At 37.8% G+C, this 24,000-nt stretch overlaps 3 protein-coding genes across 4 annotated transcripts; 2 read left to right on the top strand and 1 right to left on the bottom strand.

Moving 5' to 3' along the window:
* Positions 1-237: 237 nt before the first annotated feature.
* On the top strand, positions 238-19,095 carry LOC131164122 (vacuolar protein sorting-associated protein 55 homolog). Of its 2 annotated transcripts, none has more exons than XM_058121094.1 (5): positions 238-442; positions 12,936-13,084; positions 13,169-13,208; positions 18,413-18,497; positions 18,635-19,095. In XM_058121094.1, exons 2-5 carry the CDS (start codon positions 12,986-12,988, stop codon positions 18,825-18,827), a joined length of 417 nt encoding a protein of 138 aa, XP_057977077.1. In that variant the 5' UTR covers positions 238-442; positions 12,936-12,985; the 3' UTR covers positions 18,828-19,095. The 2 variants fall into 2 exon arrangements, with proteins under 2 accessions (XP_057977077.1, XP_057977079.1); XM_058121096.1 differs by having other exon boundaries at positions 244-442; positions 18,458-18,497.
* On the top strand, positions 7,824-8,189 carry LOC131164466 (small ribosomal subunit protein eS17-like). Its single transcript, XM_058121672.1, has one exon. The coding sequence runs from the start codon at positions 7,824-7,826 to the stop codon at positions 8,187-8,189; it is 366 nt and encodes a 121-aa protein (XP_057977655.1).
* Positions 19,096-22,768: 3,673 nt separating the features above from the next.
* Positions 22,769-23,308, bottom strand: LOC131164101 (uncharacterized). Its single transcript, XM_058121067.1, has one exon. The coding sequence runs from the start codon at positions 23,213-23,215 to the stop codon at positions 22,931-22,933; it is 285 nt and encodes a 94-aa protein (XP_057977050.1). The 5' UTR covers positions 23,216-23,308; the 3' UTR covers positions 22,769-22,930.
* Between the last annotated feature and the right edge of the window lie 692 nt (positions 23,309-24,000).

The raw sequence follows: 24,000 nt of genomic DNA, 5'->3' as shown, positions 1-24,000 counted from the left end.
GTCCCCGTTGGCTCATAGAAAACTCTCACCATTCACAGTCCTCGTTGACTCATAGAGCGAATTCTCACAATCCACGGTTCCAGCTGACTCATAGAGTAAATTCTTATCATCCATAAGTATCGCTGGTTCCGTGAGTCGTGAGTGTATCTACTTGGAATTGAACTTCCGATTCACTGAGGGAATAAAATTTTTTTTTTGTCAAATATGAAAGTTATTTTCCAAATAGTTGTCATGAGTACCATTAGGGTAATTTCCTCATTTTTCTTTTCTTGTTGTCATGATTCTTTTCCTTCCGCGTTAAGGCCGGGCACCAATTTTCATGGGTAGAGACCATTAGATGCTTTAATGGACGCTTAGAAAGCAGTCGGGACTCAATTGTTCGGTGTACCTACATGAATTTCGGGCAATCTGAAGCACTTTCGATCGCAATCGAGCTTCCCTGGTACACATTCAACCGAAATTAAATACTTGTTGCTAACTACTTAACCCTGGATCTTAATTTCAGTCTAATTGGTCATCAGGATCGGCATTAGCTATTTCAATTTTTCATTCATGAATGATTTGGAATATTTGACGTTTTTTATGCGTTTGTGTCTTTATTTGTAACTATGTTTGGAGAATTTCATGTTTGGTTTCGGTGAGAAGAGCTAGCATTAGGCATTGAGAGTTTTTCTTTTTGTTGCTGGAAGGTGTTTGTGGTTTTGAATATGTCGAGTTGGAGTTCAATCAGAAAAAAAAAAACTAATTAGAAAATTGATGATTTGGCTCTAAAAGGCGCCATAGTAATGAAAATTTCAAATTATCCACAATGAATTTCCCGTTTCATACTCCAAAGAGAGAGGGTATGATTGAACTGAAGGCTAAAGTAATGAGCCAAATTCTTTGCAAGGGCAGTGGATACTTGATTCGGTGTTTAAGCCAATAGCCCAGTGTACGTCTTGATTTGAGAACTTGAGAAGTGGAGGGCTGGGTGTAGTCTGCAAGCTTGACATGGAGAAGTACTTATCACATAACTTGGGTGTTTCTTCTCTATACATGGTAACAATGGGCCTTCTTAGTTAATACTAAGTACTTGAGTCTTCAGATAAGTAAAAAATAGTGCAAGATGAGTGTTATTGAACATGGAAATAGAGGGTTGGGGAGCAGAATAAATTGATATGTGATGGAAAATTTTTTTTCTTGTTTTATTTTAGTGATTAGAGAATTTATTTTCCAATTTTCTTGGACAACCAAGGGGTTTTAATGATAATTAAGAAGTGTAATTGTGCTTGCTGCGTAAGTCAAGTACTTAGTGAACTAGTATTACTTGGTTGGTCTTGGGTAGCGAGCAAGTTGACATGTTTTCTAAGTGCTTAGTGCTGTTTTGCATGGGTGTAAAGACGTAGGAAGACGGGAAATGCCGGGTTGGGATTGTGTTTTATTTTATGGGTTTGGACACTAGGGAGAGGTGGAGTGTTCTGTTTCAGGGTGGGTTCTAGTTGTTGGGTTTTTGTGTATGTACTTTTTTTAATTTTTAATGCATTATCTATCCCTCGCACATGCACGGACATTGTGCATTTGCTGGGCGATGCAAGCATTTTTGTTTCTAGTGCTTGCGTGCATGTGATTTGTTGGTTCTTTATTGATCTCTCTATGTTCTATGCTCTCGCTTAACCTTAACAAAGGTTTAATGCAATGTAGTCCACCGCACACAGACTTGATAGACATCAGTCGGCTTCCAACATGACCCAAAAGTTTAAGCAATTAGGTTTTGGCGCATCGATGCATATGTCCCACTTTTTTTACGTGTGACTACTTACAAGGCCTGACAATATTTCTCCCTCCCTTTCTCTCCCTTGGGAGTGGGAGCTACGATAAAGTTTGAAAACCAAAAGCCACCACTTAATTATGGTAAAGGTGACAAAACCCATGGTAGTGAACCATGCATATGTTAGTACTTTGAATTGGATTCACACCTTTCATGCATTGGTGTGAGCCTTGTGCAGTGGGTTCTCTTCCTATTCAAAAGGGAATAAGATAGTTGTTATATTCAAAATGTTTGCTTTGCTTTAATATGCTCTGTAGTAATTTATTCTTATTGTTTGTATGCATTTATTTGTAACCATTTAATGAAGAACTCCCAAGTTTATCCTTAGATTACAAATTAAAATTGCTACTTGGACTGCAAACCTAGTACTGCCATCTTCTTTATCTAGGCTAACATACAGCCATTAAAATAATGAGATTTTGAACATCAATACCTGTGGAGTTCCCATAAATGGCATCTAAATAAACTGAAAGTCTAATAAATAAAGCAATTAGATTCTAGAGGCAACACCCAGTGGATAAGGCTCCTAGACATCACATTTGAGGTCTATAAGGTGTCACAGGCCGAATATTTCACACTTTTGTGAAGGTTCATGTGGCGTTGGCAAAAACACTCTTGCTTAACTAGCGAGCGTAATGTTTACCACAGTTTATCAACATAACACTTTCATTGTCATTCAAAGAAATAGAAGTGGAAGCATTAAGCAACTTATGAAAATAGTTGCATGCTAGCAGTAAACATTGAAGCAACATAATTCATTAATCAACACCTCCGTTAACAATGTGTGTCTAGTGAGGGAAGCTAGTAGGCTAAACACATTTACAATGACCAGTGAGTTTTACAAGTTGATGATCATCCTCCCTAAAGAGCTTTCTATGCAATTCTCACTCTAACACTAAGAAACATTAATATGACTGAGGAGTCATAGTCCCATTTTTTGCCTAAGGAAAAATTATCTTTGAAAATAACCCTACAATTGTATTTACATGATGGAAACCCATCTCAAGCACATAAGACAAGCAGTCACAGGCAAGCATAATGCCCTGAATAACCTTGGCTCGTGACCCAACCCCACTTATGTGGTTGACATCCTCGTAGACTTTGACGCTAGGTACTATTCAACGTTGTCCACTAACAGTTGCATCTCTTTTGTAGAAACTAGCTGATTTCTTCTTTGCCAAGACCTTTCCACTTAACTAAGAACTCTTGCTGCTTCTTCCTTCAGGATGTGAACTCTATGTTTGCAAGAATGTCTTCAACTTCTCATCTATCGGGTTGCACTATCTTCACTTCTACTTTGGTTGATTGACTTCTACTTGGATCTTCGGTGTCAGCGTTGAATGACTTAAGGTAGCTGACGTGAAACATGGGATGCACTTTCATTCAAGCCGGAGGATCAATATTGTAAGAGGCCTTCCCGACTTTGGCCAAGATGGGGACTCGTCTTTCATGTTTATGAAGTACTCTCCTATCCCGTCCTCGTAGTGACTTGATCTGTTCAGGATTGAACTTATCAAGCACCAACTCATTCACGTCGAAGTTCTATGGTCTTCTCCCCTGATCTACCCACTTCTTCATTTGCTTTGAAACTTTCTCTAGGTATGTTTGGGCAATCTTTGCATTTTGTCTCCATTCTTTGGTGAAGATGTATGCTCAGAGACTCTTTCCTCCGTATAACTCGTCTACTGTGTGAGATAACAACAGCTGTTGGCGTGTAATAAGCTTAAAAGGACTCTTGTTGGTTATTGAGCTCTTTTGGGTGTTGTAATAGAATTGAGCCACATTAAGTAGTTGCACCCAATTCTTATAATTGGCATTGATGAAATGACGCAAGTACTCTTCTAGTAGGCTATTGAATCTCTCTGTTTGTCCATCTATCGATGGATGATAGCTAGAAGAGATGTAAAGCTATGAACCGAGAGTTCTGAAAAGTTGTTTCTAGAAGTTGCTAGTGAATCTGGAGTCTTGGTTACTAATAATTTCTTGGGGAACACTCCAATACTTCATGATATGCTTGAAGAACAGTTGTGCCATGTTCTCTACCAAATAGTATTTTAGTGCGGGTATAAAGGTACCATACTTTGAAAACCTATCTATAACAATAAGTATAGACCCTACATCTCCCACTCTGGGCAGGTTGGTGATGAAGTCCAGTGAGACACTCTATTGTGGTCTAGGTGGTACTGGTAGGGACTCCAGCAGCCCTGTAATCGACTTCCGCTCAACCTTGTTGGTAGGTGAGACAAGTTCGGGTATAATTAACAACATCATCACAAATGTGCGGCCAATAATACCTTTACTTTAGTAATGCCAAAGTGCGCTGCTATCTTGGATGTCCGGCCCACATGGTGTCATGACACTCAATAGTATCTTCCTCAGATCTCCAACTTGTGGCACAAATATCTAGCTATCATGGGTCATCAACAATCCGCCTTCCATCTAGAACTGACGTGTTTTGCCCTTTTTTGTCAACTTCATGAGGTTCTGTGCAACTGTATCTTTCACTAGGTTCTCCTTGATGCACTCCTGCATCATGTGGTAATTGTACTTAACGTCAAGTGTGTTATCATTTGTAAGGCCACTAGCTTGGCCTTCTTGCTCAGTGCATCAACAACTTGGTTCATGCACTCCGCCTTGTGCTCAAATAAGAAATCAAATTCTGCTAAGAATTTTTGTCACCGGCCCTGCTTAGCTGACAACTTTGGCTGTGTGAAGAAGTGGCTAACACATGAGTTATCCATTTTCATGACAAACCTTGATCCAAGTAGGTAATGTCGCCACACACAAAGACAATGAATCACAGCTAGCATCTCCCTCTCTTGAGCTGTGTACTTCCGTTCCACTTTATTAAGCTTACAACTCTCGTACATAGCAGGATGTCCCTCTTGTAACAAGACTCCTCCAAGGGCATAGTCCGATGCATTTGTGTGTACCTTAAAGGGTTTCATGATGTTCGAAAGGGCAAGTACCAAATCTCCCATCATGACATCCTTCAAGTCATTAAAGGCTCCTTGACACTTCTTTGTCCAGTTTTGCCACTGACTCTTTTTCAGTAGTTTAGTTAAAGAAGAATTTCTCCTCAACTGCCCCTCTACTAACTTCCTATAATAGTTGGCAAGACCAAGAGACAAATGCATCTCATTCATTGTCATTGGGATCTTCCATTCTTGAATAGCTCTTACCTTCTCCATATCCACCCTTATATGACCTTGTTCAATCACATGACGAAGGAATTTTATGCTTTGCTGAGCGAAAGAGCATCCTTCTCTTTCTTCATATATAGATTGTTCTCCTTCAGCTTGTCAAACACCTTCAGTAAATGCTCTTTATGTCTCTCTAGAGTGGAACTGTAGACAATAATATCATCGCGGTACATCATGAGGAACTTGTTGAGGTACTCACGAAATACCTAATTCATCAAGGTACAGAATGTTGTAGGCTCATTCATCAATTTGAATGACATCACCAAGAACTCATATGCCCTATACTGCGTCATACAAGTCGTCTTCGATTCATCCCCTTAAGTTATTCTTACCTGATAGTAGCTTGACCTAAAGTCAAGTTTAGTGAAGTACTTTGCATGACTTAGCTGATCAAATAGATCGACAATCAACAAAATAGGATACTTGTTGCACACTTCACGTTGTTGAGCGCACGGTAGTCTACACACATCTGCCTGCTCCCATCATGTTTCCTTTGAAATAACACAGGTGCTCCAAACTGTGCTTTGGAATGATGAATATATCTCGCTTCCAAAAAATAAAGAAGTTGCGTTCTTAGTTTTGCTAACTTTGGAGGCGCTATCCGATATTGCCACTTAGCAAGTGGCTTCACTCTTGGGTACAACTCAATCTCATGCTCCACACCTCGTTGTGAAGGCAAGTTGTGAGGTAGCTCATCTAGTATTACCTCCTTGTACTCATCCAACATAGTTTGGATGGTTGTAGGCATTAGCCCTTGGCCTACTTCTTCATCTACGACCAATGTGGCTGGATATGTCTGTTCACCCCTCCTTAATCGTTTCTTGAGTTGCATGACAGAAAGGAACTTCTTTTCATCGCCTTTCTTCGCAATGACTTGCGTTATGCTAGGGTGATCTCCCATCAGACACAGAGAACTAGCAAAAGGCATCGACACTGCTTTTGTCTCTCTTAGGGATTCCATTCCCAAAATGACTTGGAAGTCATCTAATGACATCGTTGTGAAATTTGCATGCCCTGTCCACTGCCCAAGTTTTATAGTGACTTGCTTGGCTACTCCTAGAGTAGGCTGGGTTACTCCCAGAGTAGGCTGGGCTACAAAGTTAATTGCTTTCATATGTCTTGAATCCTTCTCCAAGGATAAGTTGAGTCTCCTTGCTTTTTCTTGTGAAACAAAGCTATGGGTAGCCTCAGTATCAACCATAGTACAGGTGCTCTTCCTATTGATCCTAAGTCCACAAACATCAACCCTTTCGCCTGTGTAACTTTTGGTGCTTTCGCTTGCTTCTCCAATGTGTTCACTAGCCGCATTGCACCCATCGTGGGGGTATCCTCCTCATCCTCATCATCCTCTATTGTCCCATCCACGATGGAAGCTTGTAAGGCATTAAACGGTGACCTATGAGGGCATTAAGCAACTCTCTGAAGGCTGCAATATAGGAAGCATGAAATCCTACCCTTGCCATTGGTGTGTTGGACACTCGAGACAATGAAGCTTCTTTTGAAGTTGACGCCTTATTCTTGGCTCCCCCACCTTTGGGATTGCCCTTCTTGAAAAACTTTCCCCTATTTCTACCCCCGCCACTCTCTTTGGACGAAGCGGGGTTATTTCCATCATAGTCAGTCAAGCGTTTTGCAGCAGCTTATGCAGTAGACAAGTCTTGAATTCTTTGTTTTTGAAGTTCTATCCTTGACTATGATTTCAAATGCTCAAGAAAATAGAACTTGTCCTTCTTCGACGTGTCCTATATATCCAACATCAAAGTAGAAAAATGTTTCACATATTCCCTGATTGACATAGTATGCTTTAGGTCTCTTAACTTTCTTCTAGCATTGTACTCAACATTCTCAGGAAAGAATTGGGCCTTGAGTTGTCTCTTTAAGTTTGCCTAACAATCAAAAACACAACGTCCATTCTCAATCTCATCGTACTTCGTACGCCACCACAGTTTAGCATCACCAACCATGTATATTGTTGCAGTGTTCACTTTCACATGTTCTAAGTTTGTCCTTAAAGTGTGAAAGTATTGCTCCATGTCAAACAAGAAGTTCTCAAACTCCTTGGCATCACGTGCACCCTCATACATTATGGGTTCTGGTAACTTGGTCCTGCTAAACTCCGGAGTGTTAAGACTTAAGAGTTTCCTATAGCAAGAACCATCACATTCATCTTTGTAGTCAGATAAGCTATCTAAGCCACAAGGTCTCCACAGTATGGTGAAAGGCCTCTGACAAGTCCACTGTCGAACTTTGTTTATGTCTTTGTGATTCCTCCAATTCATCAACACGTTCAATAAGTCGTGCCATCTTTGCGGCCACATTATTGGCTGCCGTCTTAGCTTGTGCTTCAAGCACACCAATTCTCTTGGCATTGGTCGGCATGGTCACTTACCAAAGCTTTTCCAATCCCATAATGAAGGCAACTGAATTCACGTAGTAATTAATTGAGCTCTGATACCAAGTGTCACAGACCGAATATTTCACACCTTTGTTCCATGCGGTGCTAGTTAAAGCTCTTGCTTAACTAGCCAGCTCCATCGTCTGATCGATTCCTCGACGTCCGCTCTTTATTTCAACTGAAAACCGCAATTGATGGCGGCGGTGGCGATGAGCTTGACGTAGACGACATCTTCTGGACTGGCGACGCCACCACGAATCAGGTGCATTGCTGATGTCATCGCGGGATCCTGCAGGTGGAGTAATCTGGCATCCTGGTCGCATTGCCTAACGATGAGTCAAGGGCAAAGGTCACATCTCCCAGATCTACGCCATCCAAACGCTTTCGCAACAAGATCGCCAGCTTCTCTACCCATCTCATGAAGTGGATCCAGAAGGGTCTTGTTCAGGGTATTTCTCTGAAGTTGCAAGAGGAAGAGTGTGAGGGGCGCATGGACTTTGTACCTGACATCTCCGCCATCAAGACCGACGAGATTAAAGTCGACAAGGAGACCACTGACATACTCACCGCGCTCAGCATGATGGATCTTCCCAGAGTTAGGGAGGACGAGTCGGTGGTTGTGCCGGTGCTGACTGCTCCATTCGGCTATTGGGACGGTGGACCCTGTAGGAGCATCAATCTTCGCACGGATCAAATCCCCCTCGAACCTCGTAGAGACGTCTCAGTTCATGAACCAATCGAACTGATGTGCTCAAAAAGATCAGGGAGTGATTTCTCCGACTAGTCAGCGTCGCCTACATGTCTCGTTCGCGGTCACCGGTGACGATGGAGCGCGAGTAGGATGAGAAGGGGAAGAAATGCATTGCGTGGCTGAAGAAGGAGAAGAAGAAGAAGAAAAGGAAAGACTGGAGCAAGACTTTGACAGAGAGATTGGGATTGATAACAACATGTTGAGGTGGACCAGACCTTGTTATTACGGAGCTTCTTCTTCAAATACTTCTCCGGATTTTTTAGCCCAAAGTGGTAATTTTTTGCAAGCTTTGAATATAACCTCTAAATCCAAAACTCCTTGGATTATCGATTCTGGCTCTTCTGATCACATGATTGATGCCTATCATTTTTTTTCATCATATTCACCATGTGCTGGAAATTTTAAAGTTAAAATTGCAGATGGGTCACTTTCGTCTGTTGCCGGAAAAGGGAATATTCGACTCTTTGACTCCATCACACTAGAGTCTTTTCTTCATGTTCCTAATTTATCCCGCAACTTACTATCCATTAGCCAGTTGACTAAAAACTCCAATTGCTCTGCTAAATTTCTTCCCTCTCACTGTGTTTTTTAGGACCTATCATCGGGGAAGACGATTGGCAGTGCTAAGGAGTATGAGGGACTCTACTACTTTGAAGAGGCTAGTGTGAGTGAACAATGTAAAACTGCTATTTGTGATTCTGCATCTGTTTTTAGTGATAGTGAAATTTTGTTATGACATTCTAGGGTAGGTCTTTCAAATTTTCAATATCTAAGATGTTTATTTCCTTCCATTTTTTCAAATCAAACATTTTTTGAATTTTAGTTTGAGTTTTGTGAACTTGCAAAATATCAGCATAATTCCTTTCCTAAATCCACATACAAACCATCCAAATCCTTTACTATGATTCACAGTGATTTATGGGAGCCCTCACGTTCTCTTAATCGCACTCACACGATCTGATTTGTTACTTTTATTGATGATCATACTCGTATTTGTTGGGTTTACTTGTTGAAAGATAAAACTGAAGTTCGTTCCATTTTCACTAGTTTCCACTCTATGATTCAAACACAATTCCAAACTCACATTCAAATTCTATGTATTGATAATGGTACGGAATATTTCAGTGATATCTTGGGACATTATCTTCAAGAAAATGGAATTGTTCATCATAGTTCTTGTGTGGATACCCCTCAACAAAATGAGGTTGCTGAACGTAAAAATAGGCATATTCTCGAAGTAGCTCGGGCATTGATGTTCACTACAAACATGAAAAAATATTTTTGGGGCGATGCGATTTTAATAGCTACACATCTCATTAATCGAATGCCTAGTCGAGTCCTTTCTTTTGCAACTCCTCTCCAAAGACTCCAAGAATGGTTTCCTAACACTCAACTTCACTCCAATCTCTATATGAAAATCTTTGGATGTATTGCAGTTGTTCATGTTCATGCTCACAATCGGAATAAATTGGAACCTCGTGCCATTAAGTGCATTTTTATTGGTTACTCTCCTACTCTAAAAGGCTATAAATGTTATGATCCTGTCATGAAAAAATTGTATGTTAGCCTTGATGTCACATTCTTTGAAACCACTCCTTACTTCCCAAAGCCCTCTCTTCAGGGGGAGAAATGGAGTGAAGATCGGTTCTTTGATTTCTCTATTAATGAATCTGTGCCATACACTGAGTCTACCATTGCATCATTTCCTGACTTGTCATGCACAAAAGATCACTTAACCTCTGGGGGAGATGCAGAAAAGCTAAACAACACAGAAATACTTGTTTACTTAAGAAAACCAAACACAAAGAACATGGAGAATCTTATATCTGAGGCACCAAAAGTGTTGGAACCGGTGATAGCTCCAAGCAACCATGAGTCCATGCCCAATCTCGATCAGGTAATAGATGGTCATGAGCTCCCTTCTGATAAGCCTGTACATGATGACATCAATTTACCCATTGTAGTCAGAAAACAAACCAGGTCATGTACTCAATATCCCTGGTCTAAGTACATGTCTTATAAAAGCTTGTCTATAGGATATTGTGCTTTTACCTCTAATCTTGACAGGATGAAAATCCTAAAGAATATTCAGGAAGCCTTGGAAATTCCTGAATGGAGAGAGTCTGTCATGGAGGAAATGTGAGTCTTGGAGAAAAATGGAACTTGGGATGTTATGAATTTGCCGAGAGGGAAGAAGTCAATTGGTTGTAAATGGGTCTTCACAGTGAAATATAAAGCTGATGGGACAGTTGAACGATATAAAGCCAGACTCGTTGCAAAAGGATTTACACAGACTTATGACATTGACTACACGGAAACATTTGCACTAGTGGCAAACTTGAATACAGTTCGGGTCCTCTTGTCCTTGGTAGCTAACTTAGATTGGCCATTACAGCAACTCGACATTAAGAATGCATTTCTAAATGGCGAGGTAGAAGAAGAAGTCTACATAACAATACTACCAGGTTTCAGTAAGAAAGGTGAAGAAAACAGAGTATGTAAACTCAAGAAGTTCTTGTATGGACTCAAGCAATCTCTTAGAGCATGGTTCGACAGATTTGCAAGAGTAATAAAGAACCAAGGATATCGATAAGGGCAATCAGATCACACTATGTTCTTCCAACAGTCTGAAAGTGCTAAGAGAACAATTCTGATAGTGTATGTTGATGATATAGTCCTAACTGGGGATGATACAGTAGAGATGAAAAGATTAAAGAAAGTCCTAACTACTGAGTTTGAAGTTAAAGACTTGGGACAAATGCAGTATTTCTTGGGAATGGAAGTTGCTAAATCAGAAAAGGGTATTAGTGTCTCTCAGCGAAAGTATATCACTGATCTCCTAACCGAAACTGGCATGCTTGGATGCAAACCTAGTGAAACCTCGATTGAAACAGTAAAGAGGGTCGAAGACTGTGGAATACTAGTTGAAAAGGAGAGGTATCAGAGATTGGTTGGTAAGCTAATCTACCTATCACATACCAGACCTGATATTCCATTTGCGGTAAATGTGGTAAGCCAACACATGCATTCACCAAAAAAGGCTCACCTAGATGCTGTGTACAAGATCCTCAAGTACCTTAAGGGTTCTCCGGGCAAAGGACTCTTCTTCAAGAAATGTGAAAGTTAGGAAGTAGAAATTTTTACAAATACATATTGGTAGGATCAGTGGAAGATAGAAGGTTTACCATCGGATATTGCACCTTCGTATGGGGAAATTTGGTAACTTGGAGAAGTGAAAAACAGAATGTAGTGGCTCGAAGTAGTGCTGAAGCTGAATTCAGGGTAGTTACACAAGGATATGTGAAGGACTGTGGTTACGGAAACTCTTGTAAGAGCTACAGATTTTGGTGAAATTTCCTATCAAACTTTATTGTGACAACAAAGCAGCCATCAGTATCTCTTTCAATCCAGTTCAACATGACAGGACTAAACATTTGGAAGTGGACCGATATTTTATCAAAGAGAAGGTTGAAGAAGGTACCATCTATATGACTTACGTACCTACCAAGGAACAAACTGCAGATATCTTTACTAAAGGGTTAGCAGGACAGAACTTTGATGATTTCATTAGCAAGGTGGAGATGATTAAAATCTATGATCCAACTTGAGGGGGAGTGTTGAAATCCGGAGTATCCGTGGGAATATGGTGTAAATTAGGAAAGTGGGTAAATGTAGAAGATTGTATATTATTTTGTAGGGAGATTGTTTCCTTGTTTAGAATATTTGATTTTATTATATATTGTAAGATTAGGATGTACATAATTCAGAATTCAAGAAATACAGAAATTCCATTCCGTTTTCACAGAAGCATTAAGCAACTTATGAAAGTAATGACATGCAAGCAGTAAACATTGAAGCAACGTAATTCATTGATCAACACTTCCGTTAACAATGTGTGTCTAGGGAGGGAGGCTAGTAGGCTAAACACGTTTACAATGATTAGTGAGTTTTACTAGTTGATGAACACTCATCCTCCCCTAAAGAGCTTTCTATGCAATTCTCACGCTAGCACTAGGAAACATCAATATGATCGAGGAGGCATACTCCCCTTTTCAGCCTAGGGAAAAACTATCTTTGAAAAATAACCCTATAGTAGTATTTACCTGATGAAAACCCATCCAAAGCTCACGAGACAAGTGGTCATAAGCAAGCATAATGCCTTGAACAAGGTTGGGCTGCCGACCTAATGCTGCCCATCTTCTTTATCTAGGTTCAAATTCAGCCATTAAAATAACTGAGATTTTGAACATCAAAACTTGTGGAGTTACCATAAATCGCATCTAGATAAACTAAAAGTCTAATAAATAAAACAATTAGATTCTAGAGGCAACACCTAGTGGATAAGGCTCTTAGACATCACATTTGAGATCTAGAAAGGGCATGATGTGCGTAGCCTTACCTCTGTACATACAGAAAGGCTGTTGCCATGATTTGAAAAAATGACTTCAACGTACAACACCCTCACTGTTGGGCCAAGTCTTCACCTCTAACAATATAGATTCTCTTTTCAAAATTTCCAAGCATTGATATGATCAGTTTGGCATTTACTGTATGTATTAATTTTTTGCTTATTTCTTTTCATCATTTTGCTCATTTGAAGATCTCCTTTCCAGCTCTAGTGCACCCCCCCCCCCTTTTTCCCTCTTGTAGATATAGTCAATATCTTAATTAATTAATTTATTGTGCACCCCTCCCCCCCTTTTCCCTCTTGTAGATATAGTCAATATCTTAATTAATTAATTTATTAATTAATTAATATCTGGTGTGTCTATCTCTAAGATCGTCATGCCTCTCTTCCCTGTATGATGTGAGTGACGAAATCTTAGAGAATGCCAGACTTACCTGGATACATGATGACTTGCTTGCATACCGGAAAACTTGCTTCCTTGGCGATTTTGGTCTCTGGGGGAATTGTATTACAAATTTTGGTAACTTGCTCTTTTTGTTGTTAATTGCTCATGATTTTTTTTTAAATTCAATATATTCTCATTCATCTTTGCATGATGTGGCAGGCATGTGCTTTATTCAATAATTGGTGGCCAATGCTGACAGGTAAGGGACTCAGAAATTATCTGGCTTTTTTATAGGTAAATCTTTTGGTGTTAAATGTTATTACTAAGTTTGTTCTTGGGAGCATGGATGTTAGGCCTTGGACTTGGATTTGTATGGATTTATACGAATTTGGACGGACCAAATACATTTTGATATTTTATTGTATTCAAATCCACATAAAATCCAAATCCAAAGCTTGAACACCAAGTTCCTAAACATGGGATAAAGGTTTTTTAAAGTTTAAAATTTGATATCTTCTTTCTAGTTGTTAAACCTTTAGAGCATGGGCTAGGTGCTAGGAAGCACTAATATTTGTATTGAATATGGGTACAATGTGATATGGACCACATGGTACATGGTTGTGGCAATTTTTAACACTCTTAAGGTAAAAATATGGGAAGGGTATGCAGAAATAAATAATTAAATTTTTTTATGTAAAGAAAAACTAATATGTGGTCTTAAAGAGTAAAAAAATACTACGAATTGCCATGATGCACATAAACTATTTTTTTGTTAAAAAAACATGTAAGTGGCGTCTAGATAGATTGTCTGTACATTGTCATCATATCATGACACAACAAAATAACTACACTTGTTCATTGATCTATTAGAGCAAAAACTTGTTTATTTGAGTTAGTTCTGGTTGGAAATTTGTTGTATTGCATGCTTAAAGCAAGACCAATTGGTTTTGGTAACTGTGTACTAGATTGCCTTAAGCATAAATAAAGACAAGTGTTTGGTGATTAAGGGCGACATTATCCTTAACATAAAGCTTTCCCTTAAGCAATCAAGCCATGCCTGGGGCGTTCCTGAGCTGTACCCACTACATATCCATAATTTAAAAGATAAAATAAATGTTTAAATATGCACGTACCAGAGGATACCCAAGCTGCACCCATATTGACTATGTGCTGGTACAGGGCTTATTGTTTGGAGTACCGATGCTTCATATGCTACATATAATGGAAATACTAATTTATTTTTTTTAACTTTTCCAAATAAAAGTTAAATATGAAAAAAAAAAAGGTAACAAATGATTGTTAGTTTGTTAGTACACAAAGCTTAGTTTGGTCCAAGGTTGTTGAGTGTTTCTTAGAAGTCGTCTTAGATGCTTGTGCATGTACACCTGCTTCCAGTGAAACCATTTACATTCTGTTCAAGATATAGCCTCCTGCATTTACTGTATTGTTTTCTGTGCCTTTTGGTTTTTTCTCTTTTGGTTTCTCTGGGGTATCCCAGATTTTGTTATGGAGTCTCATCTCCTGATTGTACTTTCTTAGTCTATTAATGAATTTCTTCTGTGATCAACAAAAAGAAGTTAAGTTAAAAAAAGTTATATTATTGGGAGGAACATAATCTATCACACCATGTTGTAGCATAAGTCTTGCAGTACTTCTATTTCACCTTATTCATTTTGATGCAACTAAATATAAGTGTGATTACTATGTGTGCTTATTCTCTACTGTGAGATTTTCAGTGCTTTTAAAGTGGTCTCAAGCATGCTTGTTTTCACAAGTAGAGGCTTAAGGCAGGAGAAATGGGTGTGGAGCTTTATGCTTGGAAAAAAGAATCTTTGGAGAATGAAACTCAACTGCCAGTTTGGTGAAACCTATATGGCTGGATGGTGAAAGATTGTTGTAAAGTTAGAATGGAGGAGAGAAGAAAAGAAGAGAAGAGAAGAGAAGAGAAGAGGAGAACAAGAGAAAAAGAGGAGAAACTGAGCGCAGTTTCCTGGAGTCTATGTACAGCTCCAGGCCTGCCTTATATATTATTACTAACAATAGTCTTTAGGACAAAATACCACCATTAGGAAAACCTAATTACTACATATTCTCTTCTAACAAAGATAATTGGAAACTTCTTGGGGTTAGCCCGTGGAAGAATATCAGGTGGGGAGGGATGGACTGTTTCTCTACAATTTCTTTTTGATTTAGGGAACAGAGAGTTGGTTTTTTTTTTTTGGCGGGATATATGGTGTGGACTAACTATTTTGAAAGACCTACTCCTGGGTTTCTTTAGGTTGGTTCCCATAAACATTTTGATTTAGTATGTGTGTGTTGGAGAAGGCTCATGTGGGATTTTAAACATGGAAGAAGCCTGAATGATACAGAAATGGAGCAAAAGAGCTCAGGAGAGTTCATATTAAATCTTACTATTCCAATTTTCTGGCAGATGGAGGCTGTGCTGGGGTTGTTGACTTTCCTTGGAGAGCATTTTTGAAAATCGGATTGCCTCAAAAGTCGCCTTTTCCTCTTGGGAGAGAGCTTGGGGTAGAGTACTTATATAGATAATATGATGAAAAAAATGTTCCTTTTTTTTTTTTTAAAAGTTAGCAAGTGTTTTATTGACAACCTGGAGGTCACGAGTTTGAGGCGTTGGACACAGCCTCTTACAAAAATGCAAGGTAAGGCTGTGTAATATAGACCTATCGTGGTCCACCCCTTCCCCGGACCCTGCATACATGGGAGCTTTGTGCACCAGGCTGCCCTTTTTTTTTTTTTTAGGTGTTTTATTGACAATAAACCATTTACTTCTACGTTGCAAAATTGGCGAAGGGTGAAGAATTTATGGAGCTTGATATATGTGGCTCTGGAATAAAGAGGGTGCTGGCAGAGAAAGTTATCCAGGAGATTGATGCTTGGAGGGGCTCAAAATGCAGGAATAGGTTGAGGATTCTCTGAGGTGTTTACTTTCCTGGCTGGTATGGTGAGAGGAATTCAAGAGCATTTGAAAGGATTGAGTCCTCTTTGGAGAATATTAAGAGTAAATAGCTTCCCCTCATACATTTCTGGATGAAGTGTTGTGATAGCCTTGTATGCTTGGTGCAATTTGTTGATGATATATTTTTAAGTTGTGATGGGTCTCCCCCTTGGATATTTTAAGGGCTCATTTAGTTGTGGAAAACAATTTCCATTTTCTATTTTTAGTTTTCCAAAGAATTATAGAAGTTTCTACTTTTTTTTTTTTTTTAAGTTTTCAAATATTAATATTAAAAAGAGAAAATAAAGTGTTTGTTTAGTTGTGCAAAACAAATTCCATTTTTATTTTTAGATTTCAAAATAATTACAAAAAAGACAACTTGTTTACCAATTTTTCATCTGTAAGGTAGTGTTTAAGAGCATGGGTTTTTGGGGTTACATTTAGATTTGTGTTGATTTGGAAGAAAGTCGATGCAATTTCATACAATATTTTGTCCACGTTACACATCCAAATCTAGAATCTGAATTTTATGCTCCCAAATGCATGGTAAGAAACCAAAAGTCTAGAAAATAATAAAAAGATCATTTTCAACATTCCTATATAAATTTTAAAAATTTGAAAACAATGTGGCATTTTTGTAGTTATTAAAAAATTATAATGGAAAAGAAAACTATTTCCACAAGCTAACAGTGAGAGTTTTTTTTTTAACAGTGAGAAAGCTTTTTATAATTTTTCATCTTTTTTATAAAGATTGTAAACCTGAAAATTAGCTAACTTTTGTGTAGTTCTTTCCAAAGCTAAAAATGAAAAATGAAAACTATTTTCCACAACTAAATGGACCTTAATATTTTTTGTTACTTATAAAAAGTGAAAAAATATTCTGTGAGAGAAGCATAGGACTAGGTTATGGGATGGACATGTCACCTAGCATGGGATTCTTGTAAATAAGCACATCCCTGCGCCTAGCTCTTGTGTGTGTCCATCTAACAAAATTTAAAAGTGATTTTCTTTTTCATGGGTGAGTGAACATTTTTTTGCTGTGCTGTTATCTTTGTATCATTCAAAAGCCCGTTCTCCATCTCCATATCATTCAAAAGCTTACTAATTCAATGGTTCACTTGTTAATAGTCATTAAAGGTGCTAGAACTTGAAGGTTGATTTTACTTGCTCCAGACTTTAGATATGATGGTGGGTTGCATGTTTGTATTTGCTTTGGCATTTGGACGCATTAGATTTTTTTTTTCTTGAAGTTTTCTCTTAGTTCACACTCCATATTAGTATATGTTTTTTCTCTTTTTACCCCTCTACAATTTTTATTTTTTGTCTATTTTAGTTGAGGATTCTCTTTGTGAGATGACAATGACAAATTTCTTCTATTGAAATCAGAATGTTGTACTAGTTTGGCTTATTGCAATATCCACACCTGGGAAGCACCAATACTCCAAGAACTTCTGAGTGCCCATGTCTAACACTGACACTTGTCCAGCACCGCACAACACCTCTCTGACACTTATCTGAAATTAAATCAAAATTTGGAAATGATCCATGCACTTCCTGAGATGATCTGGCACATCTTTTGTGCTTCTTTATTTATTTATTTATTTATTTTGTATTTGTTTTTCTAGATTCTTACTTGTTATTGGACCAATGCTTTTCCTGCTCTTTATTGCTAGTATTTTTTTTTATTAATTATTGGGTGTTTTTTCATTATTGGCGATACTTTTGTGAATATGTTATAAATCTCATAGTACTCTTATAAGTGTGCATGGTCAAATTATGAAATATGAAATCATACAATGAATGTAGATGAAATTTATTTGTAGCACACATTAGTAATGCCTATAATTCATCATAAATTTACTTTAATGCAATACTTACATCTAAAAGAATAAAAAGAAATACTAAATATATATATTTAAAATTAATTAATTTTGATGTATCCCTGTGGTGTCGTATACTTGTTTTTTTCTTTTTTTTTGAAAATGGTTGTCATCCTATTTATATTGTATCATCTCCTTGTCACATGTCACCATCAATGCTTCTTAGATCCACACTTGAGATTCAGTTATTATGACAATCTCTTTGATTTCTAAGCTGAAATTTGTTGTGTAAAAATTTGTGGAAATTTTCAATAGCTTGCAGTCATAAACTAATTTCTTTTATCAACTATGTAAACTTCTCTGAGCATGAAATATCACATTTGCTTTGCTTCATTTATGAATATTTTCAAATAGATTACCCTCAATAGTTGTATGTACTTAATTCTTTCATTTCTCCTTGTTACCTGAGTATGGGCTTGCAGCTTACTGGCTCACTCAGGACCCCCAACAGGGAGGTCTTTCCCCTGTGTATTGTAGGGAACAAATTTGCCCTAGTGAGCATATTAGTTATTCCTTTCTTTACATTGTTTTTTTCAAATAAGGGTCTCCATGAAATCTCTCTCTGTCGTTTGATGATATAAATAACAGTTTCTGACAATAATGTTATGCACCACCTTCTTGCAGTTTTGATGTATGTGCTTCTTCCCATGCCCTTACTGTTCTTCGCAGGGTCCAATACCTCTTCGCTCTTCTCTGATTCTGGGAGTAGGTTAGTCTTTCATTTCCAAACTAGTTTACCGATGGATTAAACATTGAGGAATGCTTAACACTCCTATTCAACTTAAGCTTGGGAACTGAAATATTCCTGCAACTTCCATTCTTGCTTTTAAATTATGGTCAAAACAGCTGGGTAAATGCTACCAAGTTCTTAACGGGAGCTTCTGCAGTTGGAAGCATAGCGATACCAGCCATCCTAAAGCATGCTGGTGTCATTGGGTGGGGAGCACTGGCTATGGAGCTCTCGTCCTTTTTCGTATTTATATTGGCCATAGTTTGCTACATTCGAATGAATGATGAAGATGGATACGGCATGATTTGAGATATGGCGGACTCGGGTCCTCTCCATTTATGTGAGGCGTTGGTGTCTGTTCTGTTGCATATGGCTTCTCAATTTCTTGTTCATCTGAGAGCGGCATATCTATTCTCTGTACTTGTTTGTAGATAAAAATGATATCATTTTCTTGATTGATCGAGTCCTTTTGTTCATTCAAGTAATGACGTTCTGCCAAATGTTGAAACTGAGAAAATGCCGAGTTCTTGATGTAACTGTTTAATTCATTTATGGTACAAAAATGGATTTTGAAGCCCTTCCTGCTCTTTTACTCAGTTTACTTCCTGGCATTTCAAACACGAAGTTCTATTTTTTAACTAGGCATTCTTTGTTCTCAATTCAAGTATGCATAAAACTAATACGTATGGGCTTACAATGTTTGGATGAATAAGGTAGTTTGGTATCATTTTCTTTTATTTTGTTTGTTGCAATAAAATATCAAAACATGCGCCATCAACTATATATTTATTTGCGTTGGTTTTTAGTTTTCATTCTAAGCTCTTAGTTATTATCAGATTTTACAATTTGCATATGTTGTAAATCTATTTTAATAACATAATTTTATTTTTATGGGTAAACTTAGTGTGTGTACATAATTTTGTTAAATACAAAAAAAAAAAAAAAATACCCTATCATCCCTTATTATCGACATTTATTAAATTATATATATATACTTCTGCGTAAGTGATTTTATTTTTTAAATAGGTTTTGTACTTAAAAAATATATTCTTCAGTCTTCATATACAAGGGGACTGTTCTAGGAACACTAAAAAGAGGATTTAAAATAGAACTATAAAGTAAAATTTGTATAACTATTTTTCGTTTTTTTATCATACTATTTTTTAAAAATTTGTGTTCTTTTGCATTTTCATTCTTCTAATCATATTTTTTAATTGTTATTTAATCTAATGACAAAAATAAACATATGTTCAATTAAGCTTTTAATTTATTTTAATTTTTGAATTGAGCTTCTGTTTTTTGATCCGTACTTCTGCTTTCGGCATTTCTATCTTGATGGCAATATCAAAAAACATTTAAATAAAATAAAATACTAATTTCTTATATAATAATATCCTCAAAATTAAAAAAAATATGATCCCAATAAACTATTATGGATTAAAAAAGGTATAACAAGTATAGAAAAGTAATGTAGGTTACATAATTTCTCGTTTAAACATTCCAAGGATGAATAACATGACACCCTACAGGGGAGACCAATGTAATGTGTAATGCGTTGATAAGGTGCGAGGGGAAGGATATCATTCACAATGGTAAAATGAGAAACTCGGCCAGGTTTTGATTGTTTCCCGGCCAGAAGCTAAGGGAAGTTACAGCAGCATTCAGCAAGTAGGTGCAGATAAGAAAACTGAGATGGTGTTTTTTGGAGTTCAAATTTTGAAGTCATCGGCGGCTATCAAACGTCCATCAGCCACTTAATGACTTCGTTAAGGGAAAAATAAGGGCCATTTGACAGCGGTGCATGGGTATTGGCTATTTGGTACGAACCAAGATGTTGGTGTGGTACCTGGCCCCCGATATTTTCTTCTATGGCCTCCATGTCAAAACTTTGCACAAGTATTCACATTGGAAATAAAGAAAAGATGACCATGGTTATAAAACTGTGGATGATTATTCTATGACCCCAATAATACTCTCTTGTGGATTCTAGAGCAGTAATCAACATCAAAACAATACTAAAGCTTAGTAAACCATGTGCATAATGAGACACCTACAGCATTCCAAAATGTAGTTTAAAGACTAGATTTGGCACATCTCATCATTCAAACACATGCAGCATGAATATAATGTTTATTACATATATAAGTTCCCAAAGCAAAAATATTAGGACACCAGGCAAGCAGAGGTGGCAGCTGCAGCAATTGGCACATATACCAAACCACCAGTGAGCAGGAAACTTGAGAGCAGTGGGGCAGCACACATCAAATCATTAGTGTTGTGATTGGGAAGATAAATTTGGGATGGTGAATTAAAAGTTGAGTCAACTTAGATATACAAACTTATATTAAAATTTGTCCAAATTGACAGCCCAAATTTTTGTTCCCAAAAGCAATGTCAAGAATCCCATGTCATTTGACCATTCCGCAGTGCAGAAACACCACCAGGCCACCGTCTACATTCTAGCAGGAGGTCAAAATTCCAGCATCAAATATTTAGCTGAGAACCTTCAAAGGAAGAGCTCACCAAGAAACAGAATACATAATTCAAGAGGTATACAAACTAAAAGGAAAATATTCAATTGAAACAACCCAGTCAGTCCCCAGGATGCAAACCCCTTCAAATCTATTTGCATCTCCACTATCAATCTTTTATCCAAATCAGCAGCATAACTGTATAATGCCAAGAAACATACAGAAATAAGGCTACTTCATCATCTGTCATCTGGAAAGTTCGAAAAATCCATCTTGTGCACTCTTAATTACTCTTTTTTGAACAAACAAAAGGGCAGCCAAAACAAGGAATCCTAACTAAGGACATACACACATGAACTTATCTTACCATATACCTTCCAATATGCCATCTTCAATGCTCTATACTCAATATCAAGAAATTATAATTTCTAATTCTCATCCTTTGTGAAATTGAACATCTAAATACAACTTTGCATAACTAAAATACCCCACAAAACCGTGGGCTAGCAAACATTCCATACTTCAACTCCACATAATTTAAACACTAGCACTATCAAATGTTGTATCTAAAGGCAAATCATTCTCATATCCATGCTCTGGCAAGAACTTCGCATCTTGCATCGAAGAACAACAAGACACCTGATTCTTGGTCCAATAGAAAACTGTTCACTCAAACCATGTTTCAGATAATTCAATGTTCGTAAAATAAAAATCCCCAATTGCTGTGGATGGACCTCATTCATAAAATATTCAAATTATGCACAGGCATTGACATGGGTGCACAAAATGAAACTAAAAAATAAAAAGAGAAAATATCCCCATCATCATGCAAAAACTACACTGTCATCCCATTACAAGCCTTAAATATCCAAAATATCCTGTATATAATCCATCCACCAGTCCTTGTCTGTTAATTCATGTGACACAATGGAATGGTAAGACTGTTTTGTTTCACCCCAAAATGGATGAAGTATTGAGAGTCGATCATGTTGATTTCATTTTCCATGGGAGCATGGAATTTGGATCCCAGATTTGGATTTGTGCTGACATAGACAAAATTTAGCATAATTTTGTGTATTGCATATTATCAAATCTACACAAATCCAAATCAAATGTCCAAATATCATGCTCTCGAACATGGGGAAAGGCACTATTGTGTTCATCATCCTTACATGATGGTTTAAAGCATGAAACTTCTCATCACTGCACCAACTCTGCCATTTTGCACCAGCAGGAGAAAGTAAAAATGATGAGTCCCATACATGCATGTTTCATTTCACCAGGAAAACAAATCAGCCGAACAAAACAGATACAAACAAAAACCAAACTACACGATTCGCCTTCTCGTTGGTTAGCCATATGACATGTTCACATACATAGACCCTAGCTCAACCTTTATCCCAACCCCTCAATTGTGGCACATGCTACCCTGATTGGCCTCACTTATGCTCGTAAAGAAATTAGAACTGCCAAACAGACCAAAGCAAAACAGCCGTTCTTCATTATACTACCATTGCAGCATTGCAAACAGTTAACTAGTAGGTTTTAGGACACGATAGATGTAGAGACAGAAATCAAACACCATAAGCCGCTTCTAATAAGATTATAGAATCATCTCCTTTGAACAACATTATGGGCGTATGTGTGTGAATTTTACAGTAGACAATCCAAAAACCAACTTGAGACAGTGAGAAACGACATGGAAAAGTAGAAATCAATCCCATGAACCAACTGGCCCAGTGATAAAAATCATAAACTCCAAAAAGAAAAGCGGGGCTCTTAAACATAAAATAACTGGGTGGATAAGTCTCAAAATTCGCAAAGTAATTCCATGTTCTAGTTCTCAAATTACATGTTTGATTTTCCCATACAGTTCAACAAAAACCCTCATCTCTTATCAACAAGCACATAAATGTGTGGTGAGGTCTCACAAGCTTTCCGTTAGAACACAACGCGAAACTGCGGCGCGTTGTCAGAGGTGGCCGGCAAGATCTCCCACCGGCAGGGCTCGAAGTCGTCGGAGACGGGGCAGTATCCGGCGAGCGTCACCTTGTCGGACGAGGCGGCCACGGACCCGAATTCGAAGACCGTCACGTCGGCGGGCGGGCGACGCACCTCCACGGCACCGTTCATGCCCGGCACTGGTTTGGGATTCGGGTCGGGTTTGCGGGCGGGTTTGGGCTCGGAGGGAGTTTCTTTGCCTTTCCACCACGAGAAGAGCCCCATGGCTGAAGCCTGAAAAGGAGTTTCAGATTTTCAGCAGACCTCACGCTTCGGGTTTTTTGTTCGTAGTATTGTCTGTAAATTGACAATGAAATTTCGGAAATGCCCTTTGAGTTTGAATGGTAGTTTTCTTTGGATTATAAATTGTTTACTCTCATTATATTTTTAGTTAAAATATAGTTTCGTTCATATACTTTTAATTTATACAATTATAAATTTGTACTTATTATTTTTATTGAATTAAAATTTTTATCTAATTTAATTTAATACTTATAAATTGTAAAATTAAAATTAATGGAAGACCCTTCTAACTTTGACCCTTGAATTAGTCGGCTCCTTTAAGGCTTGTATATTATTAGTTATGAAAAATATTTTTATTAAACTTGATTGGAGATGGCCGGCAGCCCACCTCTATTGAATTTGGACTGGAGTTGGCAACAACCTCACCAAATCTCACCAACTCCAGCCACCTAAAAGGGTTCTCATTTGAATAGACCAGTTGTCATAGTTCTTCCGTGTCAACTTTGAAATGATTGCTTGGGTGGAACCGTTTGCCATTAAATTTAATATAAAAAAACAGAGTGATGAGGATTAACTTTGGCAAATCTGATGCCACTAGTGTGCGGATGAGGCTCACTCAATCACTGGTTGTGATTGAAACTCAGTAAGAATTGCACTCAATTGCAAAACAATTGATTTCAATAATAAACTGAAAATAAATTACAAAGGAAAATCTCAATGCAAAATCTCTCACTCACTGGTTTTTCACCCTCTCTACACCACACATT

Source organism: Malania oleifera, chromosome 9, assembly GCF_029873635.1.
Source record: "Malania oleifera isolate guangnan ecotype guangnan chromosome 9, ASM2987363v1, whole genome shotgun sequence".
Taxonomy (NCBI): Eukaryota; Viridiplantae; Streptophyta; class Magnoliopsida; order Santalales; family Ximeniaceae; genus Malania; species Malania oleifera.
This window is presented reverse-complemented; position numbering and strand designations above follow the sequence as displayed.